This window comes from Pteropus medius, unplaced genomic scaffold (assembly GCF_902729225.1).
Source record: "Pteropus medius unplaced genomic scaffold, Ma_sr-lr_union100, whole genome shotgun sequence".
NCBI classification, from domain to species: domain Eukaryota; kingdom Metazoa; phylum Chordata; class Mammalia; order Chiroptera; family Pteropodidae; genus Pteropus; species Pteropus medius.
This window is the reverse complement of record NW_024346980.1, coordinates 462,938-486,999: the sequence shown is the minus strand read 5'-3', so window position 1 is coordinate 486,999 and position 24,062 is coordinate 462,938. Positions and strand designations below refer to the sequence as shown.

General features: G+C 58.4%; 1 protein-coding gene across 1 annotated transcript; it reads left to right on the top strand.

Moving 5' to 3' along the window:
• The first annotated feature begins 1,070 nt into the window (after positions 1–1,070).
• SSU72 (SSU72 homolog, RNA polymerase II CTD phosphatase) lies at positions 1,071–24,017 on the top strand. Its single transcript, XM_039876851.1, has 5 exons — positions 1,071–1,257; positions 8,634–8,777; positions 21,650–21,789; positions 22,125–22,243; positions 23,569–24,017. Exons 1-5 carry the CDS (start codon positions 1,178–1,180, stop codon positions 23,668–23,670), a joined length of 585 nt encoding a protein of 194 aa, XP_039732785.1. The 5' UTR covers positions 1,071–1,177; the 3' UTR covers positions 23,671–24,017.
• The last annotated feature ends 45 nt before the right edge of the window (positions 24,018–24,062 follow it).

Below are 24,062 nucleotides of genomic sequence, written 5' to 3'. Positions count from 1 at the left end.
AAAAAAAAAAGGAAGAAAAAGAAAATGCTAAACGGATCCCGAATAAAACCCAGAACTCTTTGGAACGTAAAGAGCAGAAGCTGGGATCCAGGAGGAAACTTCAGCTTCCAAGCCGGGGAGAAAACAGTGAGCTTAGGTGGCTCTGTGGGCGCCACGCCCGTTTGCTCCCCAGCCCTGAAGCTGCGGGAGTCTTCTCTGGATCCCGGGCGACCCCAAATGCGCCGAACGTAAACAAAAAGCCCTCCATGTATTCCCTGGACAATAAGGTTTAGTGGGGGCGGGGGAGACTGCAATCCGGAACGTTGCAGCCCCGGCCCGCCCGGCGAAGGTTCCGCCCGGCGGAAAAGGGAGAGGGCACCTCTTCGAGGGGAAGAGGAAGTTAAGAGGAAGTTAAGAGGGGTCCGTCACGGCCGCGCAGCTCCGTCCGTGCCCGAGCTCCAACTCGGGGGCCCGCCCGCCCCATTCCCGTCGGCGTGGTCTCCGTCGTCACTCTCCACACCCGACGCCGCCCACGTTTCCTCTCCAATCCTCCCTCATAACCGCGATTAAACGTTAAACTCCGCACGGCTTCCGCAAGGGAGCGACTGTGCGAGCCGGGGGCGGGAGGCCGGTAGGGGGCCGCGGCCGTCGAGAGCGGGGCGGCACGGAGGGCCGGCCGGGGGACCGGGTCGAGCAGGAGCGCGGACCCGGGGCCCACGGGGACTAGGAGCGCGGCGAGCCGCCCCAAGAGGCGCCGGCTCGCGACCAGCCCTCTCCGACGCCGGTCGGGGTGGGCGCGGCGTCACTGCCAGCGACGACACGGGCGCAGAGCCTCAGTGTCACTCCCGGCGACGGCGGCGGGGCGTTGTGACGTCAGGACGCCGTCGCGGCCGGCGGGCAGCCCCCGTGAGGAGCGCGGGCCTCGGCCGCGCACGCCCGGAGCAGCGGCGCGCTCGCCCGCCCGGGCGCCCGTGGGCTGGGCCTCCGCCCGCCGGCGCCGGGCGCTCCGGGCCGGCGCGTGGGGGCCGCGGGGACGCCGTGCACGCGCCCGCGCGTCCCGACGCCCTACGTCGCCGCCGCTTCCGCGTTATGACTTCCGGGCGTCGCGGCCGCCATCTTGCTCTCGCGGAAGCGCCGCGGCCAGGCGGGAGTCCCGGCGCGGGAGAGTGCGGACGGTGTGGACGGTGCGGCCGCCGCCATGCCGTCGTCGCCGCTGCGGGTGGCGGTGGTGTGCTCGAGCAACCAGAACCGGAGCATGGAGGCGCACAACATCCTCAGGTAGTTGGGGCCGCTGCCCGGGCCCAGCGCTCCCCGTCGGACGCCGGCCAACCGGCCGGCCCTCCGGCCCGTTCCCTCCCCGGCCGGGTCTGGGCGCAGGCGGCCTCCGCCCTCCTCGGTCCGTGCTGGGCAGCGGCGGCCCTGGCACTCCCCTGCTAGGCGGCCCCAGAGCCCGGCCCCGCAGGCCCGACGTCGGCGGACGGACGGACGGACGGACAGGCGGTGCGGGGCGGCCCCGCGTCCGGGCTCCCGGGCTCCGGGGGCCGAGAGCAGCGAGGAGTCCACAGGGCTCGGTCGGCCGCGCGGTGCCCCGGGTGTGCCTAGCCTCGCGGGAAGATTCGGGTTTCGGTTCGAAATGTTCCCGGGTCTCGCAAACCTCAAAGCTCCCGGTAAACCCGGAAGGCCGACGCCGTGCGGGTCCGCTTTGCACGCGCGTCGGTGCCTCCAAAAACGTGGGCCTTCTCTAAGCTCTGCGGGAGGCTTAGGTGCCGGCACCGCGTTAGGGCCTGCGAGGTGGTGGTGTCTGACGACTGTCTCCAGCGCGTGTCGTCATTTACCAAGTCTGGGAAGCGTGCACGACAGAACCGCAAGACAGAGCAAGTCTTTGAAAGAAAACCGGAAAGGCCTGTTTTGTTAACTTCTTGCATTTGCGTGTTCGTGTCTACATTTGCAAGTCTTCGTGAGGAAAAGCCTCCCGTCCTTCTAAAAAGCTTCCGGGCGGTGGTTTCTGGACCGCACTCGGGTTCGGTTTGGACCTGCTAGTTTATGTTTCAATACTCTTTTGTGACCCTGGTGTTTAATAAAAGCTTAGTATATATAAGTTTGATGGGAACACAGAGCAGAAGCTGCCTTTTCTCCCGAAGATTCTGTATGTGGCTATTAAAGGGAGGACGTGCCTCGCTGCTTTTATCAGCCCAGCCGTGACTCCCTGAGTAACGGAAATTAGAATTCCTCCAGCCTCTAGTTTGTTTGTTTGTGTTTGTTTGTTTATTTATTTTTTAATTTTTTTATTGAAGCTGGAAGTGTCCACGACCTGCTAAATTATGAGTTTCGTTCTTCCTAGCATCTACCACACTGTCACAGTATTCCTTAGTGCCATTTTTTGGTAGAGCGTGATGTGCTTTGAACCTAAGAAACTGATGTACAGTTGTTTTTAAACCCAAACTTTTAAACTGTAAAGTTACTTTAGAATTAGAAATGTGCTAGAATTACTGTGCTGGGTTAGATCCCCAAACTGCATTTATGTGTTCAGTCACTGAAAGTTTGGTAAATTTAAGCAAAAGAATGCAAAGTTCACGCCCCTGGAAAATTACTCAAGGAAAATAAAATGTGACATCTTCGGCGAGAAGAACAGTTGATGCGGAGACCCCCGTCTGCCGGTTCTGGATGGTGAGCCTTTGTTTGAGCTCTTCCGCTGTACCTGTGCCACGGAGTCGGGACGGAGTCTCCCCAGAGGAAAGCCTGAGTTACCTGTAGACTGTTCATGAAATCGATTTCAGGTACGCGTGTCTGACTCCCTGAGACAGCCACTACGACATGACAAGTCCTCGTTCAGAGTGGCCGGAGCCAGCACGGCGTTGAGTCTCCTGTGTAAAGGGGGAGGGGGGTGCAGAAGAGCCCCTCGGAATGATCACTGAGTAGGAATTTTGTGTGCTTTCACCTGTTTTACTACCTTTCAAATTGACTCGTCAAAAGAACAGACTCAGAATGAGGGCAAAGGAACCAGGTTCAGGGTAACGTGTTATTGACATCTTCTGAGTGTGAAGTTATTTTGGACATGAATCTTTAATTTCTAAAATCTTTACGTTGGGTGTTTTTCTTAAAATAGTAGTGTTTGCTTGTTGCAAAAAATTCTCACTGTAGAAAATACAAGGGAGATGAAGAAGATAAGGTCATTTTTCGGTGTCTACATACCCACACTTAAGGGAGACCAAAATAACCTTGTTTTCTCTCTTCACGTGACGTTGTGGATATAGTTTGATTTCAGTATTTTCTGCTGCTTTCATTTCAATGTGTTGAATTTGAATACATCTGTTCATACTGAGTAGTGGCCAGGACTGTGAAGCTGGCCAGTCCAGAGGAACTCTGTGCAGTGCTGAATTTGGTACCCAGTCTCTTGTCGATAGATGTTTGGGCTTTTTATTTTTCAGTCTTACAATATCAACATCTTTGTGTCATATAAACGTCTTTGCTCGCTCCTCTTGTATTTCCTTGGCATAAATTCCTAGGGGTGAAATTACCAAGTCAAAGGTAGGCACGTTTTACATTTCATACATTTTGGCCAATCTGCCTTCCAGAAAATACCTATTTTTAGAATTCCCATTTCCTCAAAATCTGGGTGTTATTTTTATTTTTTCATGTTAGGGCAAAAAATAGATCTTTAGTTTTAAAATTGCAGTTGAGATTGAACAACTTTTATGTCATTTTCACTTTTGAGAAATTATTTGTGGCTTTTTTTATTTGGATTTTTTACACAGCTTAAAAGCATCTTTAAAAACTGTATGCCAGGGAGAGGCTTGGTTAGTACTTGAATGGAAGACTACGTAGGAATTCCAGGTGCTGGAGGCGTAAAAAAAATAATAATAAAAGGTGTGCAATCGTTTTCTGTTACAGCTAGGAGAGCTCATAAAAGTCGGCTTTAGAGACCTAGGCCTTAAAGCCGATGTCTGTGGAAAGTGTAGGAAATGGTGTGATAAGTGAAAAAGTAGGAAAACTGGGCAGTTTGGTTACAAACACAAAAACTATGCATAGGAAAACTTCTAAAAAACATGCAAAGGAATGTAGTTAGTTGAACACGTCCAGTAGGTAATCAGTGAAGCCCTATTGAAAATCGGCTCGCACTGTCTTTTTCTGACAGGTCAAATACAAGTGGTAATAAATGTTGGCCCTTCCTATAGCTGGGCATAACGTTCCCTGGGGTGATGATGAGACTAAATTGTTTCAAATATCAGTCCTGGGGGGCTTTAGGTTTTAGGGGCGTGGGAAGACTGTTGTGTTTCCACAGAATCTCCTATTCTTTGTACTCCGTGGATTAAGAGTCCCCAGTGGAGCCAGTTAGTTTATTTTTTTGTTCCAAACTGTCTCCTAGATGCTAAGGGGCATGTTGATTTTCGGAAGCTACATTTTTAATAGTAGCAATTGAAAACAGTTTCTAGAGACAGTTTTATAAAGCGGTGGACTGCATTCTCAGTCTGTTTCCAGCCGCAGCTCGCTGGGCGGTGCGGTTCTGGGAGCAGGTGTGTGAGAAGCAGGACCGAGTCCCTCTCTTGAGCTCCTGTGTACCGAGTGCTTTCCACACCCCACCCCTGGGGGTGGCTGGAGGGAGGGAGAGTCTGTTTGAATGTGACTTTTGAGACAGAACTAGTAACAGTCCAGCTAAAATGTCCTTCCCTGCATTAGGACCATCCCCAGCCGCTTAAAGAGAGGACAGGGGGCGCCCAGAGCAGGCTCGGCAGGTGAGCGGCCTGTCCGTGCTTTGCACTGTGTAGTGTTGGTCCTGGAAGGGAGCACGCTGATCGGTCGTTGTGCTCCAGGGTTGTCTGAAGGCCCGGATTCGGGGGGCCTGCTCCGTGCTGTGTGCAGGGGAGGCCCGCGGGGGCGCACAGAGCAGGGGGGCCGGTAAGAAGCCAGGGTTGAAGAACAGTGGGCCTGGAGGAGGGACATGTAAACAGGGCACTGCCTGGGCAACTGGCACATTTGTCACCAAGTCGACACACAGATCTCGTGCTTGGAAGCCGCTGGGTTTCATTTTTGGCCTTCTGGGAGGATAAGAATAAAATGCTAGAAAATGCTCATCGAAGTATGTTTAGGCCCCTCGCTCTGAGAGTGAGAACGTCAGCTCTGTCGGAACGCGCATCTTCTCAGTCTTGGCCACAGTGAAGTCCCAGGCGGGCGCTTGGGTGTGATAGCTCTCGGGCATTCGGCTCGTGTCTGAGCGTGAGGTCACCGCAGAGGTAGCCATGGGGCCGAGGAGCAGAGAGGGGTCGGCCTGCAGTGAAGGTGACCTCATGGGCTGTCGTCCCTTCAGAAGGGCAGCGATGGGTCTCGGGTTTCAGTCTTAGCCAAAATAATGTTTTAAGTTATGTCAGTAATCACACCATAAGAAAAAAAAAAGGCCATTTTCTTAAGATCCTTTGGGTGTTCATTTTAGCATCGTTATTTTGCCTTTAGCCATCGGGTGACAGTGGACAGACAGTTTTGCGTCCCCGCGTTCCACCATCTCTTCGGTAGGCTCTCAGGCCGGGTTTTGGATGCTCAGGAAGACATCTGATAAGTACTTGCCTGGGAGGTTAGTTTAACGTACAAAACAGTTGGCCCTGGAGACAAAGCCTTTTGGTTGTCAGGATATTTTTATAGCGCTCAGTTCTTTTCTGTAAGAAACAAATTGTCATACTGCACTGTTGTCACCGCACAAGATGGGCTGTTATGTCAGTTGCACCAGCTCAGAAGAAACAGCGCTTCTGTTGCTAATTAGCCTTTTTGCCACTTGCGAACATTCTGTTGGGGGAGGAACAACCTGCATTTCATTTTATTTTTGAACTCCCTGGGCCAACAAACGTTTCCGAGAGTTGGGCGGGGCAGTGAGGAAGGGCGCAGGCAGCTTCTAGCGGGGACAGCTCCGCCAGTCAGTCCCACCTGGCCTTGTGGAAACCCAGCAGGTGATCCCCTTGGCAGCCTTGTCACAGGTCAGCCAGGTGGAGGGTTGGGCCACGTCATCTTCGGGATGAGTTACATGCGACCTTGCCAGGTGGCGACATCCAAGCCCTCAGACTCAGGTGGCTGCAGCCGGGTGGAAGGCGAGGACCCTGCCTGGGGCCTCCTGGGAGCCCTGTGGGCAGCTTCGAGGTGGCATGCCTGCCATCCCCCGCCTGAAACTCTCGGTCCTGTCCAGGGTTTCTGCACCCGGCACCTCCACTCCCAGCCCATGGCTTCTCCATCACTGCTTCCCACTATCCTGTGTGCCGGGTGCTCTACTTGTTTTGTCCACCCGCCCCCACCCCATAGCACCTGAGGAGAGGGGGTTGGGTCGGTTTTGGTCACTGCTGTGTCCCCGGCCCGCGGTAAGCCCCGGGAAGTACTGTTGACTAACGGGGTGGCAAACCTGCCGCCAGCAGGAGCGGCGGGTGTGTCTCACTTCTGAACCTTCGGCCCCCAGAGACTTGATGGGTTCCTTTGCTGCTGTTGGCTAAATTAAGACCTAGTCATTGGACGGTTCATTAATGTATTTCAAGAGTAGATGTGCGTGGGCCCATTTTAATTAATTTAAGAGTTGGGCTCATTTTCATCAATTCTTTAATTCTGGCTAAATACTTCAAAGGAATGACCAAAAGGAAATAACTGAGTTACGTGAAAATACTTGTTTTTAAAAAGCGACGTGCGAACGGTGTCTGAGTGGATCTCACGCGCCCGCGCTGAGCTGGCTGCTTTCCCTCCTGTTGCCCACAGCGAGTTTTGGGACCCCTTTTGGAGCGGGCTTCTTGGGCGGCTGATGGATCAAGAAGAAAAGTGGTACCTGACCCCAAAAGGCACCCTTGCTCGCCCACCCCCTTTCCTCTATGTAGAGATGCTGGGGTCGGCCCCAGACGCCGCCACGCCACGAGGACCGCCGGGAAGCCAGACTTGCCCTCCGGCCTCCCATGCGTGTGCGTGTCCCCGCGGTGCGGTGTTCCGTGACAGTGCGCACAGCGTTAGGTCTCAAACCCACGTGCGCACCGTGATCGAAAATACTTAATTGCTCAAAAATGCTGTCATCTGAGCCCGTTGGGGAATTGGCGCCAGACGTGGAGGCGGGTGGCCACAACCTTCAGTTGGTGATGTCTGCGTGGTGCAGGAAAATGAGGTGGCCTCACATTTGGTGGCTCGTTTGCGAGTTGGGCTCCCGCCACAAGGTGAGTCTTGCACCCTAGGGCCTGTGAAAGCTGCGGGCTCTGGGGACAGGCCTGGGTGCTTCCAGCATGCCTTGAGCAGCTGCTTTCACACTTCGGGGGTCGCCGCCTGTGCCAGGTGGACCGGCCAGACTCGTTAGTTCCGCATGAGTGCGCACCTTCGGTGCCCCCTGTTCCTCCGTGGTCACCGGCTGCCACCTTCCACTCCTGCGTGCCCGTCCTAGGCCAGGCTGCTTCCTCTGCAGGGAATGGGCCTCGGCTTGGCGTCCTGTCCAGAGAGCTGCTGGTGTTGCTGGCCCAGACCCAGTGCCCTCAGGGGATCCCAGGGCCAGGGTCCTCGTGTGGCATCTCCTCCCCTCTGTCCTGAACCTGTCCTTGCTGTAGGGGACTCGGCGCTTCACCCGTGCTGGTGTTGGGAGGGTCCCCATCCCTAAGAGAAGCTATTTGGGTTCACAGCCCCTAGGCCGCTCGCGAGGGTCTGAGGGGGGTGGGGAGCACTTGGCGCTGCGAGGGGGCGCGTACTGGGGGCAGTCCAGGTGGAGTGGTGCTCAGCCCTGAGGCCAGCTGCCCCACTGCGTCCCATGTGATGTGCACCTCGCGTGGAGTCGGGCAGCAGGGCCTGCCTGTTGCCACCTGGACGACAGTTCCCTCCGCACTGGCGGAAGTGACGACTTTAGCAGGAAATGCCCCTCTCCCTGCATGTCACCTTGTCGCTCAGGGCTGGGGTCAGGGCTGGGGGAGGCGTGCTGCGTGGCCCGGCCCTGCGCCCCTGGTCACAACACAGGCTGCTGCCGTCCGTCCTTGCGAGTCTCCCTTTAAAGATGGCGTTTCTTCTCATGGTGTAAGTTTTTGCTTGTGGGGCTACACTCACTTCTCCCCACGTGCCAGGAAACGTGTTTGGTCTGATGCCTCGTCCTCGACTTCTCAGGTGGCCAGACAGTACCCGCAGCTGTGGGCTGTGTGTCATCGGCCCTGGACACCGTCACGATGCTAACGGCTACGGGCACCTGGCTCTGGCTTCTTGGCGAGTCGTCCTCACGGGGTCCCGGGGAACCAGCCAGACAGGGTGTCCCGGGATGGGGCCTGCAGTCAAGTCTTTAGAAGTATCTTAGGGATCAGGAACTAGGGATCCTGTGAGCCTGAATGCGACACAGGCCGGGACCGTGACCGGGATGGTGTTCTGGGGGAGCTCTCCAGTCCCGCGCGTCCTCAGGCCCTTCGGGGCTCCTCGGAGCTGGGGCGACACTGCAGACCTATAGCCAATCCCGAAGGGACCCGTGTCTCCCCTTCTGACTGGTTGCAGCAGCTTTGCTGTGACAGACTGCAGGACTTTTTACATTTGTGAATAAAATAGTTTAAGGATTGAAAAACATGTTCTCGAATAGCAGCTGTTACCCATGTTGTCCATTTGCCATTTCATGTCCCTTATGTTCAGAATTCTGTGTCTTCTTTAATCTGACTGTGATCTTTCCTGTCCCTTGTGTCTTTCAGCAAACGGGGGTTCAGCGTCCGGTCCTTCGGAACAGGAACCCACGTGAAGCTTCCAGGACCAGCACCCGACAAGCCGAATGTTTACGATTTCAAAACCACATATGATCAGATGTACAATGACCTCCTTAGGAAAGACAAAGAACTGTATCCCAGGGGGCCACCCTTCTAAAGCCCCAGTGTGCTTGTCCCCGGCAGGCGCGCTGTGACGTGCTCGCCTGGCCTCTGCTCCGGGGCCTGTGCAGTGCGGACGCCATCGCAGTCGCGGGCTAAGTGTCTGCTCCCGGTGCTGTCGGGGCAGTGCGGGGTCGGAGCCGTTCAGGGCAGTGGGCGCGTAGGGCACGCAGACCCAGACGTGACATCCGTGTTGGCAGAGTCCAGGACGAGACTCTGACGTGACACTAAGCAGCTTAGATGAGGGAGCAGGACACAGTCGTTGCTTGTCCCACTGCAGGGCTGCCCACTGTCCTCTGCAGGTAGGTGTGTGCCTGCGGGGGGTGCGGGGGCGTGGGTGTGACTGACACGTAGGCCAGCTGCTGTGCACGCCTGGATGTCTCCGGAGGGCCTGATACAAGGGTCAGGAGGAGACACGACAGCCTGGTCTGCCTGGACTTGTGCGAGGGAAAGCAGATTTCTGTGAAGCGACACCAGTCGCATAGAGCTTGAGACACTCGGTCACTGTTCGGGCTCTGACCAGGACTCTGTGATCTCCCTGTGGTCCTTTGCAGTCCCCTGGGTTGCAGTGGATGGCGGGGCGTCCCCAGGGTGGAGCCCAGGCATAGTCCAAGTGAGGACTCGCGCCAGATGTGAACTGCACCTGCGCACACGCGCATCCTAATAAACGGCGGAGGGTTCCTACACCTGTAGGCGAGTGCGTGAGCCGGCAGTGGCCCCGAATGTCATGCTAGCAGCTGTGAGCAGGGCCCTGCGGTCACTCTGTCCTGCCCTCCGGCGCTCTCTTCCCCTGGTGACCGGTGGAAAGTGGTCTGGAGGCATCAGGACAGAAACACAAGCATGTCCTGTCGCTGCCACAACTGGACATGGGAGTCTGCATCTGTGAGTGCGGGGCGCCCGTGATGTAGTGACCCCAGGCTGGGACTTGTGGCCCCGGCGCCAGCCCTGGGCAATGCACACTCCTGGGCCCCTCTTTCTCAGCCCCAGAATCTCCTCCGGGAGGGGCGCCAGCTACATCTTGTCCTCAGGTGGGAGGATGTCTTCTGCTCTCATCCTCCGTCCAAGGAGGGGGCTGAGCGCTGGGCCCAGGGGCCGAGGGCACCCCGGGAAAGGCCCTCAGAGCTCCGCCAGTGCCCCGCCCTCTGTTGCCTGTGCCGCTGAGCTTACCTGGGGACCCGTCTGGTTTTGAGGGTTACTCCTCAGCACCCCCGGTGGCCGCTAGTGCCCTGCACATGCCCCTTTGTCATCACAAATCAGGCCCTTGCACGTCGCAGCCCTGAGCAGGCTGACTCTGCAGACTCCGTGCAGAGGGACGTAGAGTCGGGGGACGGGGGGCGGTGCATGCGCTGAGGGTTCACACGAGCAGAGACCAACCTCAGAACCCAGGGTGTCTTCTATGGATGATGCAGGTACACGGTCTCCCCACAGTGTGTGCGCGTGCCCCTGGTCTGTCCTGGGCAAGGTGTGGTGCTTGGCTGGTTTTGCCCACTGTCGCTGGCAGTGCTTGCCTCCTGGGGACCCTGCGTGGGAAAGCCCCTCCCCTTTTGGCTGCTCCTCATGAGGCTCTGGGAAGGACACACCTGCTGGCCTATTGACTTCCCCTGGGCAGGATTTCTGTCTTCTGGGTGAGGGGGGAAGGGAGTAAAGCCTTGAGCTTGTCCTCGGCTCAACCCCAGTATTGAGGAGACATCTCCAGGAGTCACTAGATGCAGGCAAGACACTGCAGGTGAGGGAGAGGAGTGGGGTCCGCGGGGGCGGGAACCCTGGTAGCATGAGGTGGGGGTGCTGCACAGGAGCAGGCAGTGGCCACGGGGAGCCTGGCGTTTTACCTGTTCCCTTATTTGCTCATGATACGTGCAGCTGAGAGCTGAAAGCCCAGGTCTGTGACGGCCCCGGGGCTTCTGCAGAGCGGCCATTGTTGTAACCTACAGTGGAAAGCTAGAAAAATAGGACATGACCCAGGGGTAAAAATGTGCAGTAAATGAATTGTCATGGGAGAGTGACGTGACGGTAGGAAAATGTCGCTTTATTGGGCAGGACCGAGAGTTGAGGCCACATGGCCTGGTGGCCAGGGACCAGGTTCTGGAGCTGGCCCATGGGCTCAGACCTGCTCTGCCATCTGCTCCGTGTAGCAGGCCTCGGTCTCCTGTGTGCTCCCCTCAGGGTGTGCCCTGGGAATGAGCTAGAACACGCCGAGCACTGAGGGGCTCGTCGGCATCAGAGCAGAGCGTTGGATTCTTGGCTGTAAATAGCAGGTCTTGATTTTGGTTTTCTCTAGCGGGAGCAGGACTTGGGGACTGACAGACTCCTGCCTCCTGCCTATGGTGACATCTTTGTGGCCGAGTGCTGGTCTGCGGTCCTTGTAGAACCTGCTCTTGGGAACTCCAGAGGTCAATGGAGGCGGCGGGGAGGGGTATGGGCTTGGAAACCGTGTTAAAGTAACACCAAACCAGCTGTGCCAGCTCGTGAACCTGGATTGGGTCAGTTAGCAGCGTACGGTAGCATTTGTCCTCTGGGAGCTAACAGTCCGGGACATCTGCCCTCTGCTCACGGATGGGAAGTGATGTCCGATTTCTCTTTCAGTGAGGCGACCTGCCCGTTTTGTAAAGAACAGTTTCATTGTGCAGTCCGTCCATTTAAAGCGCGCAGTTCCACGGGGTCTGGTGCCTTTCACGGGGTCGCGCCCCCATCACAGTTTTCAGAGCGTTTTCATCTCCCTGTCAGAAGCCATCACTGCCACTGCCCCCTTCTGTCTGGATTCACCTCTTCTGGGTGTTCACGTGGATGGAGTCACAAATGTCTCGTGACGGCCACCTCACCCAACGTGCTGTTGAGGTTTGTGTCACAGTGCGTATGGAACTGGTCATTTTGGGGTGCACATTTTCCCTTTGACCTCGGTTTTTTCCTTCCCTCTGCCTCAGTCACTGAGTACAGTGGGGCTTAAGCTCGGGTCCCCATGCGGCATCGTGTGACATGGGTCCTGGTCCCTGGGCCAGGTGGGGCTTCGGCAGTCTGGCTTTGCACCAGAGCCAACGTCCGCACAGCTCCCTCCCAGGCTTCCCAGCGCCGACTGAGACGAGTCTGCGGCCGAGCCCTGGGCACCTTTGGTGAAAGTTGTCATTGCCTTCTAAAGTGAGCGTGGCCAGCCTGTGACCCTGGAGCGTGTCCCTGGCCAGGGAGGAGTGGGGGGCATGGCGGGAAGGGCAGCGAGGTCCGCCCGAGACTCTGGAGTTGGCTTTTGTGAGCTTAAGTTAGATGGCCGTTCAGCACCTTCAGCGGATACTTGATTTGTGAATTACAGAGCCGTTGGTCTTAGGCAGATGCTTCTCTTTAAACATAGTGCAGTTTTTAACGTTTGCGGCCAGCTGTCCCTACACGGGGATCGGAGGCGACGGCAGCTGACACGTTCCGGGGCCTGACTATTCACGTGCTTGGAGACAGCACACGAGCCAGTGTCCCCCACACTTTTCTCGTTTCTCTGTGGATCTTCTGTAATTACCTTTGGGGTTTCGGCTGTTTTCACGATTTCCATCCTCTCCGTTTCGTCTTTGAGGCCTTCAGCTGATTCACATGCACCCCCCCTACACTGTCCTCTCGTCTCGCGGTAAAAGGTGAACGTGAAAATGATCCCTGAGACTAATCCTCACGGCCTCCCGACCATCCTGGGTGTGAGGTCAGTGGACACAGACACCTGAGAGGCGACCACCCTCTCTGAGGCACCATTGCTCTGTGACTAAGGCCAGTTGGCCTCTCCAGAAACTGCTCCGGGCCTCCTGGGGCCCTCGCGGGGCGGGGCTCCGCCCCCTGCTTTCTCCTGCTGCTTTCCTGCTGCTTTCGGGGGCGGAGACAGCGGCTCGGCCCCTGGGAGTTGCTCTTGCAGTTCCGGCCCAGCTCTGCCCCCGTCCTGGCGGGCTCACCTCGCCATCCCTGGTCGCCGTCCAGCCTTTGCCCGCCTGTACCCTGCACTTGACACTCAGGCCTTCCCTCACCTCTGCCACATTTGACCCCATCTCGCTTCACCCTAGTCAGCAGCTGTGTTTTTATTTATTTTATTTAAAAAATTATTTTATTTTTTAGGTGAGTCAACCCTTGGTTGACCTCACAGCTTGCAAGGACCTCATCATCATACAATCCCTCATTTTTTTATTTTTTAAATTTTTTATGCCTACAGCACCTGGTCTTCCTAGGTGGTCTCCCACCCAAATACTAACCAGGCCCGAACCTGCTTGTGTTTTTAGTGTTTGAAGACAGTGTTTGTCTATTTAACAAATGAATGTGTTCCCAAGCCAGACACTGACTCCCAGAGAAACTGCGATCTGACTTTGGCCATATTTAACCTTTCAGGCATTAGAAAAGCACCTATGCCTCAAGTGTAAATTGTGGCTTAAGCTGTTCAGATAACGCTAGAATGGTACCTGCTGTGCCTGCTCAGCTCACCTGATCAGATGCCACGGGCTGAGCAGAGCCGACTGGCCGAGCTAGTTGCCAGGGGTCACTCGCAGGTCTGGACATAATGGAGCTGCACTGGCTGTGCCCACTGCTTTGAGTGCTCACCCAGCCCTAGGGGCCACCTGTCCCTCCAGCCGAGATGCTGGAGCTGGGTATGTTGGAAGTGGGTCTTGCTGGTTCTTTCACTTTGCCCGAAGACGAGGCTGGTGCGAGGCCATGCAGACCTAGCTGGAGCTCCTGGCGCAGCCTGGATCAGGGTGACAGGTCCGGCCGAGTGGTTCACTTGGGTCTCCAGTTCTTGCTTGTGCAGCCTGTGCACTTTGCAAAAACTACTTTGATTAGCAAAGTGAGTTTGAATTTACCTCTTAATGTAAAGAAGTACTAGGTCAAAAGCTTTCATTGGAGCGGCTCAGAGTGGCTCGAGGATCCTAGCTGTCCCAACAGCCATTTCAGAGGCTGCCAGGACTGAAGCTGTTTGCCTTTCTCTCTCCCCTGAGTGTGCGGGGGCTCACCCGGAGGCTCCCGCCGCCGGCGCCAGTCCTGACGGCTCGTGGCCTGTGTCTGTGTTCTCATGACGACCTACATACAGCAGCCCCAAGACTGCCCTCCCGAGCCGCCTGCCGACTGTCCGCAGCCCTCGGTCCCTCCCATTGGAGAGAGGGACGGTCCGCCGGTCAGAGCCACTGTGCCACCATCCTGGCAGCGCTGCATCCTGTGCTGCCCACTCTGGGAGCAGCCCTAGGAAACGCGTGTCCGTGCAGCCTTCGCGCTCCGGGAAGATGTGACGTGGGTTGGGGCCCTTAGGAGGCATCGCCTGCATCTGTCACAGGCAAGGGTTGTCAGGGTCCCCGAGGGCCTGCATCCACTGGGTCACGAGAGAATCTCTTCGTGACGGGGCCAGGTGGCTGCCTCCTGGTTTGCCTTGGGAGCACCTGCTGGCTCGTCAGTGACTCGCCAGTGCTCTCCCCTGCCCCGAGTTGGAACTCTGAGGTGGCTGTGGCCTGTGGCGCGTGCCCACCGCTGGTGGACTGGGTGGCGCAGATCCGGGCTGCGGGGAAAGCCTCCCAAGGCCTTGGCGAGCAGGTGGCGGTCACGGGGTGCACGGCACTGAGGGAGGCAGGGCTCGGGTGACACCGGGTCTGAGGGCCCCGTGGCCCGTGTGCACAGCAGGCCCAGCTTCCTCAGCCTCGGTGGCGAGTGCTGGCCGTGGGAGCCCTGACGCCAGTCCAGCTGTGCTCACCTGGGTGCTGGCCGCTCCTCCGTGCTGTGGGCCATAGGGGTCCACTTAGCCAGCGCACAGCGTCCACTGGCACCCTGCCCTGGACTTGCCTCCCTGCGGGGCTCCAGGCGACTGTGATTGCTGAGACGACGGCCTTCACAGGGCCTCCTGGGGGACACGCCTTGCACATCAGGGACGCCTCGCGTCAGCCAGCACCTTTGGGTGGGCCTTTCCCACGCCGTCTCTGCAGACGTGTAACCGTGTCATTGGGGTCACCTGTGAGCTCTAGGGTCCTGTCGACGTCTCCCTGATGCAGGTGGAGGAACGCAGACATCCCCTGGCCCATCCCCCATCGAGACGTGCTGGGTGTCGCCATTACCCCACAAAACAAAAATGGAAGTCTTAACGAAAAGCTACCGCTCCAAGTCTTAGGCAGTCCTTGGGGCATCCCGGTTAAGTGGGGACATCCGGTTCCGTTTCCTGCTGGTGTGTTTTCTAGAGGCCTCTGGACCCTGGCTGCTCAGGCTGGTCCCCACGCAGACCTGCTCGGGCAGGTGGGTTGGTCTGCAGTGACCACTGGCCCCTGGGACGAGTCCCTCACCCTCCCTCCCCTTAGGCAGACAGCAGGGTTTCTTACGCAGGCTGGTCCTTCACAAGAATGTCCACGCTCACCGGTGGCTTGGCAGTGACGGTGTGGTGGCAGGCCTTAGCCAAGAGTCACCTTGGACTTTTTAAGACTGTCTTAAACTTCTTGGAAAACAATGCAAAGTTTTCTTTTAATCACTAAATAACGAATTTTTTTTTTTTTTTAGGCGAGGCAACCCTTGGTTGACCTCACAGATTGCAAGGACCTTGTCAGCGTACAGTCTCTTATTTTTTTATTTTTTGATGCCTCCAGCACCTGGTCTTCCTAGGCGGTCTCCCATCCGAGTACTCACCAGGCCCGGCCCTGCTCGGCTCGGACAGGCTCGGGCTTGTCCGGGTGACGGGGCCGCAGACTGCAAAACGAATTTCAGTGGGGGAGGAGGGTCGTTTTATTTTTTTCCACAAAGTGTTTGCTGTGATCTCGGGCGCTGCCGAGAGGGCACAGGGTAGGACTTCTAGACTATTCTCAGCCAGCAGAATGCTGCCTTCTGATGGTAAAACTTGAGTGTTTGTCACCAACTTAGTGTCAAAGGGGGGCAGTCAGAACACACGTGGGGCCACATGGGGGGGCGTGTCACAGTGTGCAGGGCTCAGCTTTTCCAGTGTAATGTTTGGGTTTAGTCTGGTTTTGAACTGTTTATGTAGAAATGATTTGGTATTGCAGATATTAATAATTTCAGGATTTTTCTCAAAATTTTTAAAGTAAGTTAATTTTCACCAAAACGCTCCAGCCCAGGGCTCAGCTTTCTTTTTGTTTGGTTTTGTTTTGAGATTGTGACTCTTACGATGTTCAGCAGAGCTGGGGACTGTCTGAAACAGCACAAAGACCACCTTCCCGCTGCGTTTTATCGTACAGCCAGTTTTCAAGTGATATTTTTGAACTTTCAAATTTAAATAAATGCAGTGTTTTACTCTATTTGGACAAGTGGCAGTGTGTACTGTTTTTATTATTTAAAAGCCTGCTAAAACTTGGTCTTGTCCAGTAGCATGTTGTGATACATCTCTGTCGTCTGTTCACAAGCAGCCAGCTTAAAGTAGCCAGGAATGACAGCCCGAGCCAGGGTCCTGACCTCTGACCTCACCGTCCCCACCTCCAGGTTCCTAAGAAGGGTCACGGGAACCGCCTTCTACCAGTTGTCTGAAGGGGTGGGACAGCGCCACTCCGCCCAGCTGTGACCACAGGCCCCCTGTACTCAGCTCCAGGGGAGCAGCGGCCTCCGCCGTGGCCGGCGCAGGTGGCGTGTCCACACTGGGCAGCAGGCACGTCCAGAAGCACCTGTTCTAGGGAGCCCTGCGTGTGGGGTGCAGGCTGGGCAGACTGGGCGTCTTCCTGCTGCACCCCGACAAGACGTGAGAGCCCTCCAACCCGCCCTTCGACCTGGAGGCGCCCGCTGTGGTTTTACGGTCGTTCTGCATCCTCTACCTGCCCTCGTCTGATGGTCGTTATGGAGCTGCCATCGGGCCCAGTCCAGGTGACTGCCGCTGGCCGGGGGTGTGGGAAGTGGGGGATGGGGGAAGCAGCAGTGGGACTGGAGAGCTGCCCTTGGGGCACAGCCGCCCCCACAGCTGCCGACTTGGGCCCCCAGAAGACCAAATGTGTTAATCGCGTTGGCGCCGCTGGCCCACGGGGCTCATGGTAGACGTGGAATTCGTTTTCCACTTTACAATTCATTTTTTGCTGATTTTGGCCCAAAGTGAGTGACTGCTGTAACTTTGGGGTTTGGGGAGTTGTCCCATCCGTCACCTCCGTTGTGGTCCGCCCCTTGCCTGTCCCAGGCTGGTGCCCCACGGCGACAGCTGAGCTGTGGCTGGTCGCGGACGCCTCGGTCTCCATGGCTCCAGCTGTTTGGAACAGGCGCTACCTGAGGCGTTTGATTTCCCCGTTCTCGTTATTTCCCGTGTAAGTCACGTGTTTCTACAGCTGGTGCCATTCACACTTCGCGGCGGACTTGCAGCCACCCTGTTCTCCGGTAGCTGAGTGTGCAACACGCAGTTCCCTGTTGTCACACACATCTCCGGGGTCTGGGGTGTCGAGTCTTCTGTTCGGGGATGTGGCCATCGAAGGAGTCCGAGCGCGTGAAAGGCCCTGGGATGTGGGGCGATGCGGCCCACGCCGGTGCCCGTGGCTCTCGGCTTGGTGATGGCAGCGACGCTTACCCACCCTGGACGCTGTGTTCCAGCAGCTCATTGATGACACAGGGAAGCTGTGCCCCAGCCCAGCCCAGCCCAGCCCTCCACCCCCTGGGTGCAGAGCAGACGTCCTGCCCTCAGGGAGGGCGCCAGCCACCCGATCCATGTGTCGCAGAGCTGGCCAGGCCGCAAGCCCCAGCAGGCCTCAGTCAGGGCTGATGAGAACAAAGTGGAGGCAGAAGTGTTCGCCCCTGCAGAATGACCCTAGATTTCAAACAAGAAACTTGAACTGATCCAGAGATGGGGTGGGGGCCGCTTCCCTGGTGAGTAGCTGCCCGTCTCCGACGCGCTTTGCGGAGCGGGTGCCCGACAGGCTGCAGTTGCAGATGGGGTTCCTGGATGGGCACACCAGGCGGGCAGGGGGCAGAGCTCCTGGCCTGGGCCCGTGCCTTCCAAGGGATTCGGGGTTGGTAGATGGCCCTGGGCTTCCCGGGGCATGGCCCCGCTGACCATGAAACAAGAACTCTGGGGGGCTGGCTGTCAGCCATCCGGGAACGGGTGCTTGGGCTGGGTGGGCCCACAGCCTCGAGCTCAGTACCGCCTGGGCCCAGCCCACCTGGACCCTCGGTGACGGCCTGCGGTGGCTCTAGTGCCCGGTGGGCACGTCCCCACTGGAGGGTGCTTGCTTGGGTGTTTCCGAGCCATGGTACTTTTCAGAATCTTCCCAGAGGGGACTTGGATCCCCTCGTAAGAGTTCTTGCATCTGACGATTCAGTTTAATCAGACTTAGGACCGGAAGTAAAACTAGACTGCGGCCCAGAAGCCGCGCGGGTCTCTGGGTGTGGCCCACCGTGGGGACTAGGGGCCGCGTGGGATGGGGTTCACACCCGAGGCTAAGGCAGAAAGTGGGGACCCTGGAAGTAAGTGTGGCACCATCTGGGGAGCGGCTCGGAGAGGCGCCCTGTCCTGTCAGTCATGCGCCAGGGAGGTGGACCAAGCCAGGACCTGAGCAGGAAGTCCGGGGCCGGGTGCCCCAGCCTGTGCCGGGTGGCAGAGCCCACCCTGCCGGCCCTGGGCGAGACGAGGCGGTGGCAGCCGGGCACAGGTGCCACCCTCCCTGGTTGCTGGGAGAGACGGCCCCTCGCCCTGCCACCCCGTTCTGAGCCCTGCCCCTCGGGGTCCTGTTCCCTGGAGGCCCTGCTGCTGTCCTTACGTCCGAGTCTGTCTTTCCTACCAGTTTGTCTTGCCTCGCGTTCCACTGGCGACGGCTAGGAAATGCAGCTTGAGTGGCACGTGCCTGTCCTGCCGTTGGGAGGCCCTCTGTCCAGCCAGGCCTGGCATGGGCCTCCGTGAGGGAGCAGCTGACTCCGTTCCGGGACCTGTTCCCTGGAAGCCGCCTCGGTCTCCTGGTCGCTGGGCTCCGCCCTCGGCGCCCCCTCCAGCCTCCTTCACCGGACGCTGTGCTCAGAGCCGAGGCGCCCATGGGGGCCCGCCCGTGAGCCCACTGCCCGCGCCCTCCTGCCCCCATGGCACGCGGAGGACCCCTCCTGTGGGCCCGGTAGGCGTCCAAGGCGCGCTGCGGAGGTCGGCTTCTCTTAGGAAGTCACTTTAGAGATATCACCTTCAGCTAAACCCGTTCGACTCCGAGGACAAAAGTGCAGGATGGGGCCAAGGTAAAGGGGGCATCCGCGACCTTGCCTGGACACGTGGGGCCGCGGTGCCTCCACGGCTGCTGCGTTGCGTGGTGACGGGGCCGGGCCAGGTGCGTGGGCCCCGGGCTCCACGCACCGCGCGTGCTGCTGCATTCGGGCTGTGGCGGGGAGATGGACCTCCCGTGACTGCCCTGCTCCTCCCTCTTTTTAGGGACAGTCCGTAAAGAATCCCGTCCCGGAGGCAAGGATTTCGTGTTCCCATGTGTCCATCTCCCTCGTGTGTAGGTCACAGGTGCCAAAGAGCATGCACTCGGCCCCGACACAGCGAGGACCCAACACGCCTTTATCACTGGGCCTCCTGTGGTGGCACAGCGTCCCCGTCACCCGAGGGCCTTGCCCCAGAAAGTGCACGCCACCCTTCGCCTGTCCCAGGTGACAGCAGTGGACACGTGTGCCCTCTGAAGGCCAAGGGGCCAGCAGTGAAGCCACACCGGGTGTGAGCTGGGAGGCCTGTGGCCGCCACTCAGATCAGGCCACGTCTGTGACCTGGCGAGGGCTGGCAGCCCAGCACCTCACAGTGCAAGGCGCTCAGCAAACAGAACTTCACTTCAGGTGTGGAGGGGCCACTAGCGCAGGTGGCTTCATCCCCATGTCCTTGGCCTTGAAAGCATCAAGGGTTCCTATCGTTGAGGCCACGCCCTTGGGGGGCCCCACTGCCGAGCAGGGGCTGGTGATGCGGAAGGCAGGGTAGGGGCTGGTAGCTGGCATCTTACAAGCGTGGGATCTGCAGGGAGGTTCGGCCTGGCCTCCCGCCTTGGCCTGTCTGCCGGCCCTTGGCCGAGCGTGGTCAGCCGTAGCAGGCCCTGTGTGCGCTGGGGCGGTTGCTTCTGGAAACATCACAAGTTCCTCTTGCCTGCCCGCACCCCCATGTGGCTCGGCTTCCCGGGCACCCAGGGCTGGCCAGTCCCCGAGGCTTGGCCTTTGCCGGCCTGCCCCTCACGGTCCAAGGCCAAGGGGCTGGGGCTGCTGGGCTGTTCTGCTGCTTCAGCACAGGGAGGCCCTGTCCAGCCAGAAAGCGTTCCCGAAATGTTTCCTTCTGACACCCCCCATGCGCAGGGGACTTCCTTTGAAAGCCCCTCATAGCCCCACTGGCCCGTGGCCCAATTGGAGGGTCCCCTCACATCGGCCACTTTGCCTCTAACAAAGGCTTTGTCTTGGTGACACACTATTGACCTTGGCCTCACCCCCATCCTCGTCCCCGTTCCTGTCCCCTGTTGTTTGAAGTGGGAATTCAAGTGGACTCTGGGTCCCTGTGAACTGAGATGGGGGTGGCTTTGTGACTTCTCTAGGGCTCCTGGCACGGGCACTCCCTGTCCTTGGTCCTGCCTGGCTCAGCCTGGAATTTGCCAGAAAACGGTCGAGAAAGGCAGCTGTTTGTCGTCCTGTTACACTGGCGAGTGTCGGGGTCTGCTCCCTCCCCCGGCCCTTCTCCTCGGTCTCACGGGACTTCATTTGTCCCGTCAGCAGCCTGAACTCGGCTCCGCGTGGGAGGGAGGGGCTTGGCAGTCGGTGGCAGGACCGTCGCAGCCCTGACTGTGCATTTGGCGGCCGTCTTTTGAGGGCCGTCACCGAGCAGCCATGCCCGTCGTGGTGGCAGTCTCAGAGGACAGACGCCACAGGGCTGCACGGCCGCCCTCCTCCTAGTGGGAGAGCAGGGGGCCTGACCACAGACTGGGTGCTTGAGCCTTAACTCCCAATGCTACAGCGACATGTAACGTCCCCTCAGCCCATTTCCTACCTCTGGACTTTAATGCCGGGTGTTTGAAGGACTCAGTTCCGGAAAGACGGACCTGCGTGTGGCAGCAGGGAGGTGGCGGGCCCAGGACAGGCTGTGGCTTTATTACACTTAGCTAAGGAATGACAAGAACCAGAACACCCCACAGCTAATAGCCCATTGTCTTTTTAAGTTGAAACTCTTAGATAAACTGCTTAAATATATTCTGAAAGCTGTTTCCACTCTCTAGGAAGGCAGGAAATGTATTTTGAGTAATATGAGCTCATTTACTTAAAGCGTCATAACTTAAAACATGGGCGAGGCAATGAATAACGTATCACTGAGGTTCCTGAACCAGCCGGTCCGCCCCCAGCACAGAATTACCGAGATGCTTGTCCCCTCTGTCCAGGCTGGCCCGTAGACCACGCCTTTGTCTTTCGGGCCCCATCCCTTCTGAGGAGGTGAGCCCTCTCCCCAGGGCCCCCGAGGGCAGTCCACCGTGTTCGTGGGGGTGTGGCCTTGTCTGGGGGGCCCCAGGAGAGGTACGTCCAGCTCTGGGGTCACCTACTTGGCACAGACGTCATGGCGGGGTCTGTGTGTCCTCTCTGAACTCCAAGGGACATCCCTGTCACGGTCGAGGACTGGCCCCTCTTCACTGTTTTCTAGTGAGCGTTGTGCTCGCTGAAGGGCTCGGGGTTAGTGTGAACAAGGTGCTGGGGACAAGGAAGAAAAGTGGCCCGGGTCGAGGAAGCGGGCGTGAGAGGTGGCTGCAGACACAAGGTCTGCTTCCGGGCCGGCGCTGGCCCAAGGCTGTGGCCTGGCTTGCCGAGGTGGACGCCTCCAGGCGCGGGTCTGCCGGTCTGTGGGTGTGGGGCGAGCGCCTCCCCCGCCTGCCTGCGGGACTCAGGATTGCGGGCAGCTGTGCCCATGCTGTCGTGACCAGTTCTTCCCGGAAGTTCCTTAACCCAGCACCCAGCTACACGCAGAACGGCATCTTGCACATGTTGGACAGAAATAAGCGAATCAAGCCCCGGCCAGAGAGGTTTCAGAACTGCAAGGATCTGTTCGACCTGATCCTCACCTGCGAGGAGAGGGTGTACGACCAGGTGGTGGAAGGTGAGTGCAGGCCGGCCGCAGCCTCGTCCTCTGTCACACCTGTCCCTCCCCCGCACCGCATTTGGGAGCCTGCCCGTGAAAGACGACGCAGCAGCATCGACAGCATCGTGCATGTGGTCGCTTTGGTGCCTGAGGGGCGTCTGGAGACTGGGCTGGGGCCTGGTGCTCGGTGGGTGACAGCACAGCGAGTGCTGCACCCCGGCTGCTCCGTGCCCCCCGCCCCCGCAATGGCCTGGTGTTTGGGGAGGAAGTGGTCTGAGGCTCGGTCAGCCAGGGCACATAGAGCAGGGTGGGTTCTGAGGCCCCTGACATCTGCGTCGTTTTGTCCCGGCCAGATCTGAATTCCAGAGAGCAGGAGACCTGCCAGCCAGTGCATGTGATCAACGTGGACATCCAGGACAACCACGAAGAGGCCACGCTGGGGGCGTTCCTCATCTGCGAGCTCTGCCAGTGTGTGAGTATCCGCACCCGCAGTGCTCAGGCAGCGTCCTGGTCATGGCCCAGGGCCCAGGAGCAGTCCCCGCTGGAAGGTGACCAGGACTGTCTCCTCCTGCACGTGAGGGTTGCAGGGTAGAAGTGTCACACGATCCGACTCACAGTCTGCCTAGTTTCAAACGTTAAGTCCCAAGTAAACGCTGAGGTGCCTGAGAATCCGCTCCCCGGCTCTGGCTTGAGTTCGCATTTGTGCGTTTTCTTAGCTCGATACAAGCACAGTGACCTGCTCAGCATCTGGCTTCATGCAGGCGGCCGTGTGTGCCACCCGGTGCTTCTAGGACACGCCCGAGAGGGTGTCAGAGGGCTCTGATGGAGCCTGCGTCCTCCTCACCTGCAGGACTCGCCGTTCCAGACTCCTGGCCCGCGAGGCCCTGGGCACGCGCCCTTGTACAGAAAACCCCGGGCTTCTGCAGCCACTGTGCAGCTGAGCTCAGAGAAAACATTTCCTCTCAAATGGGGCAGGGAGACCTACCCGAGGAGAAACCACATGCCTGCCTTCTCCTTTGCCCATGGGATCTGCGTTTAGGTTAACTGGCTGTGAATGACACAAAAACAAAGAACAATTTAACTAAGAAGTCTGGAAATAGGCAGGCCCACTGGGCTGCTCCATGAGGGACCCGGCACGGCTTGTTCCCAACACCTCATGGCCCGTTGTGGCTGCTGAAGCTCCAGCAGTCATGCCCATGATCTGGCTGTTGTACAGGAGAAAGGGGTGAAGGGGGGACGATGTGTCCTATAAGGTGCACACGTGACTTCCCCTTGGGTCACTCTGGTAAAGGCCGGTCTTTACTTCCTGGTGGGTGGGCCTGGGGGCACGGAGCAGCCTTGGCGCTAGCCAGCCCGCGTCAGTGCAGGTGTGCTCAGGAGCCATCCCGGGCCACCCCTGGGCTCCCCCGGCAGCACATACTCCCTTTAGGGCAGCGGTTCTCCCCCAGGGACGTCTGGCCACATCTGCGTACTTCGTGGTTCTCACGCCTGGGAGAGAGAGCAGTGGCGGTGGGCGGAGGCAGCAGGTGCAGCTCAGCGCCCTGTGGGGCACAGGAGGCCCAGCGGGAGCGGAGCTGGCTCCTCGCTGGTGACTTCGGGCAAGGGACTGTACCTGTGCCCGTGTCATTTGCAGTGTGGGGACAGTGCAGGCAGTGAGGATTCCATGTGACCCCCTGAGAGCAGGCCCGGCCGCAGCCTCACCGGGCAGGGGGGCTGAGTCCCGGTGTCTGGGGCGCCTGCGGGCCCGGTCCTGCCCCCCCCACCGCGCCCACGCTCACGCGGCCTCTCCGATGGCAGATTCAGCACACGGAGGACATGGAGAACGAGATCGACGAGCTGCTGCAGGAGTTCGAGGAGAAGAGCGGCCGGGCCTTCCTGCACACCGTCTGCTTCTACTGAGCCGCCGCCCGCCCGCCCCGCTCCCCGCTCCCGAGATGCCCGCGCGCGGCGGCTGCGCCCAGGCCCGCTGCCCGGAGCAGACGGGACGAGGCGGAAGGCCAGGGGACAGCAGTCAAGTCTTTTTATCCCACTTTTACTCACGAGTGGGGTATTGAGTATGAAGTTTTTTTTCTTTAACCAAAAAAGGAAAATGGTTTATAGTACGTTTCCCCCAACATCCCTGTTTTCCGTTGTGCTTCCCGCCCCTGCCCTGTGCCTGGCTGGAGTGTACAGATACCTGAATAAAGCCCCGGCTGTATCTTCTCAGGAGAGAAACTGCAACTGTCCAATAAACGTGCTGCTGGTCATCTCCTTTGTCGAGTGCCCACCTGGCCTTCGCACGCAGGTCCCTC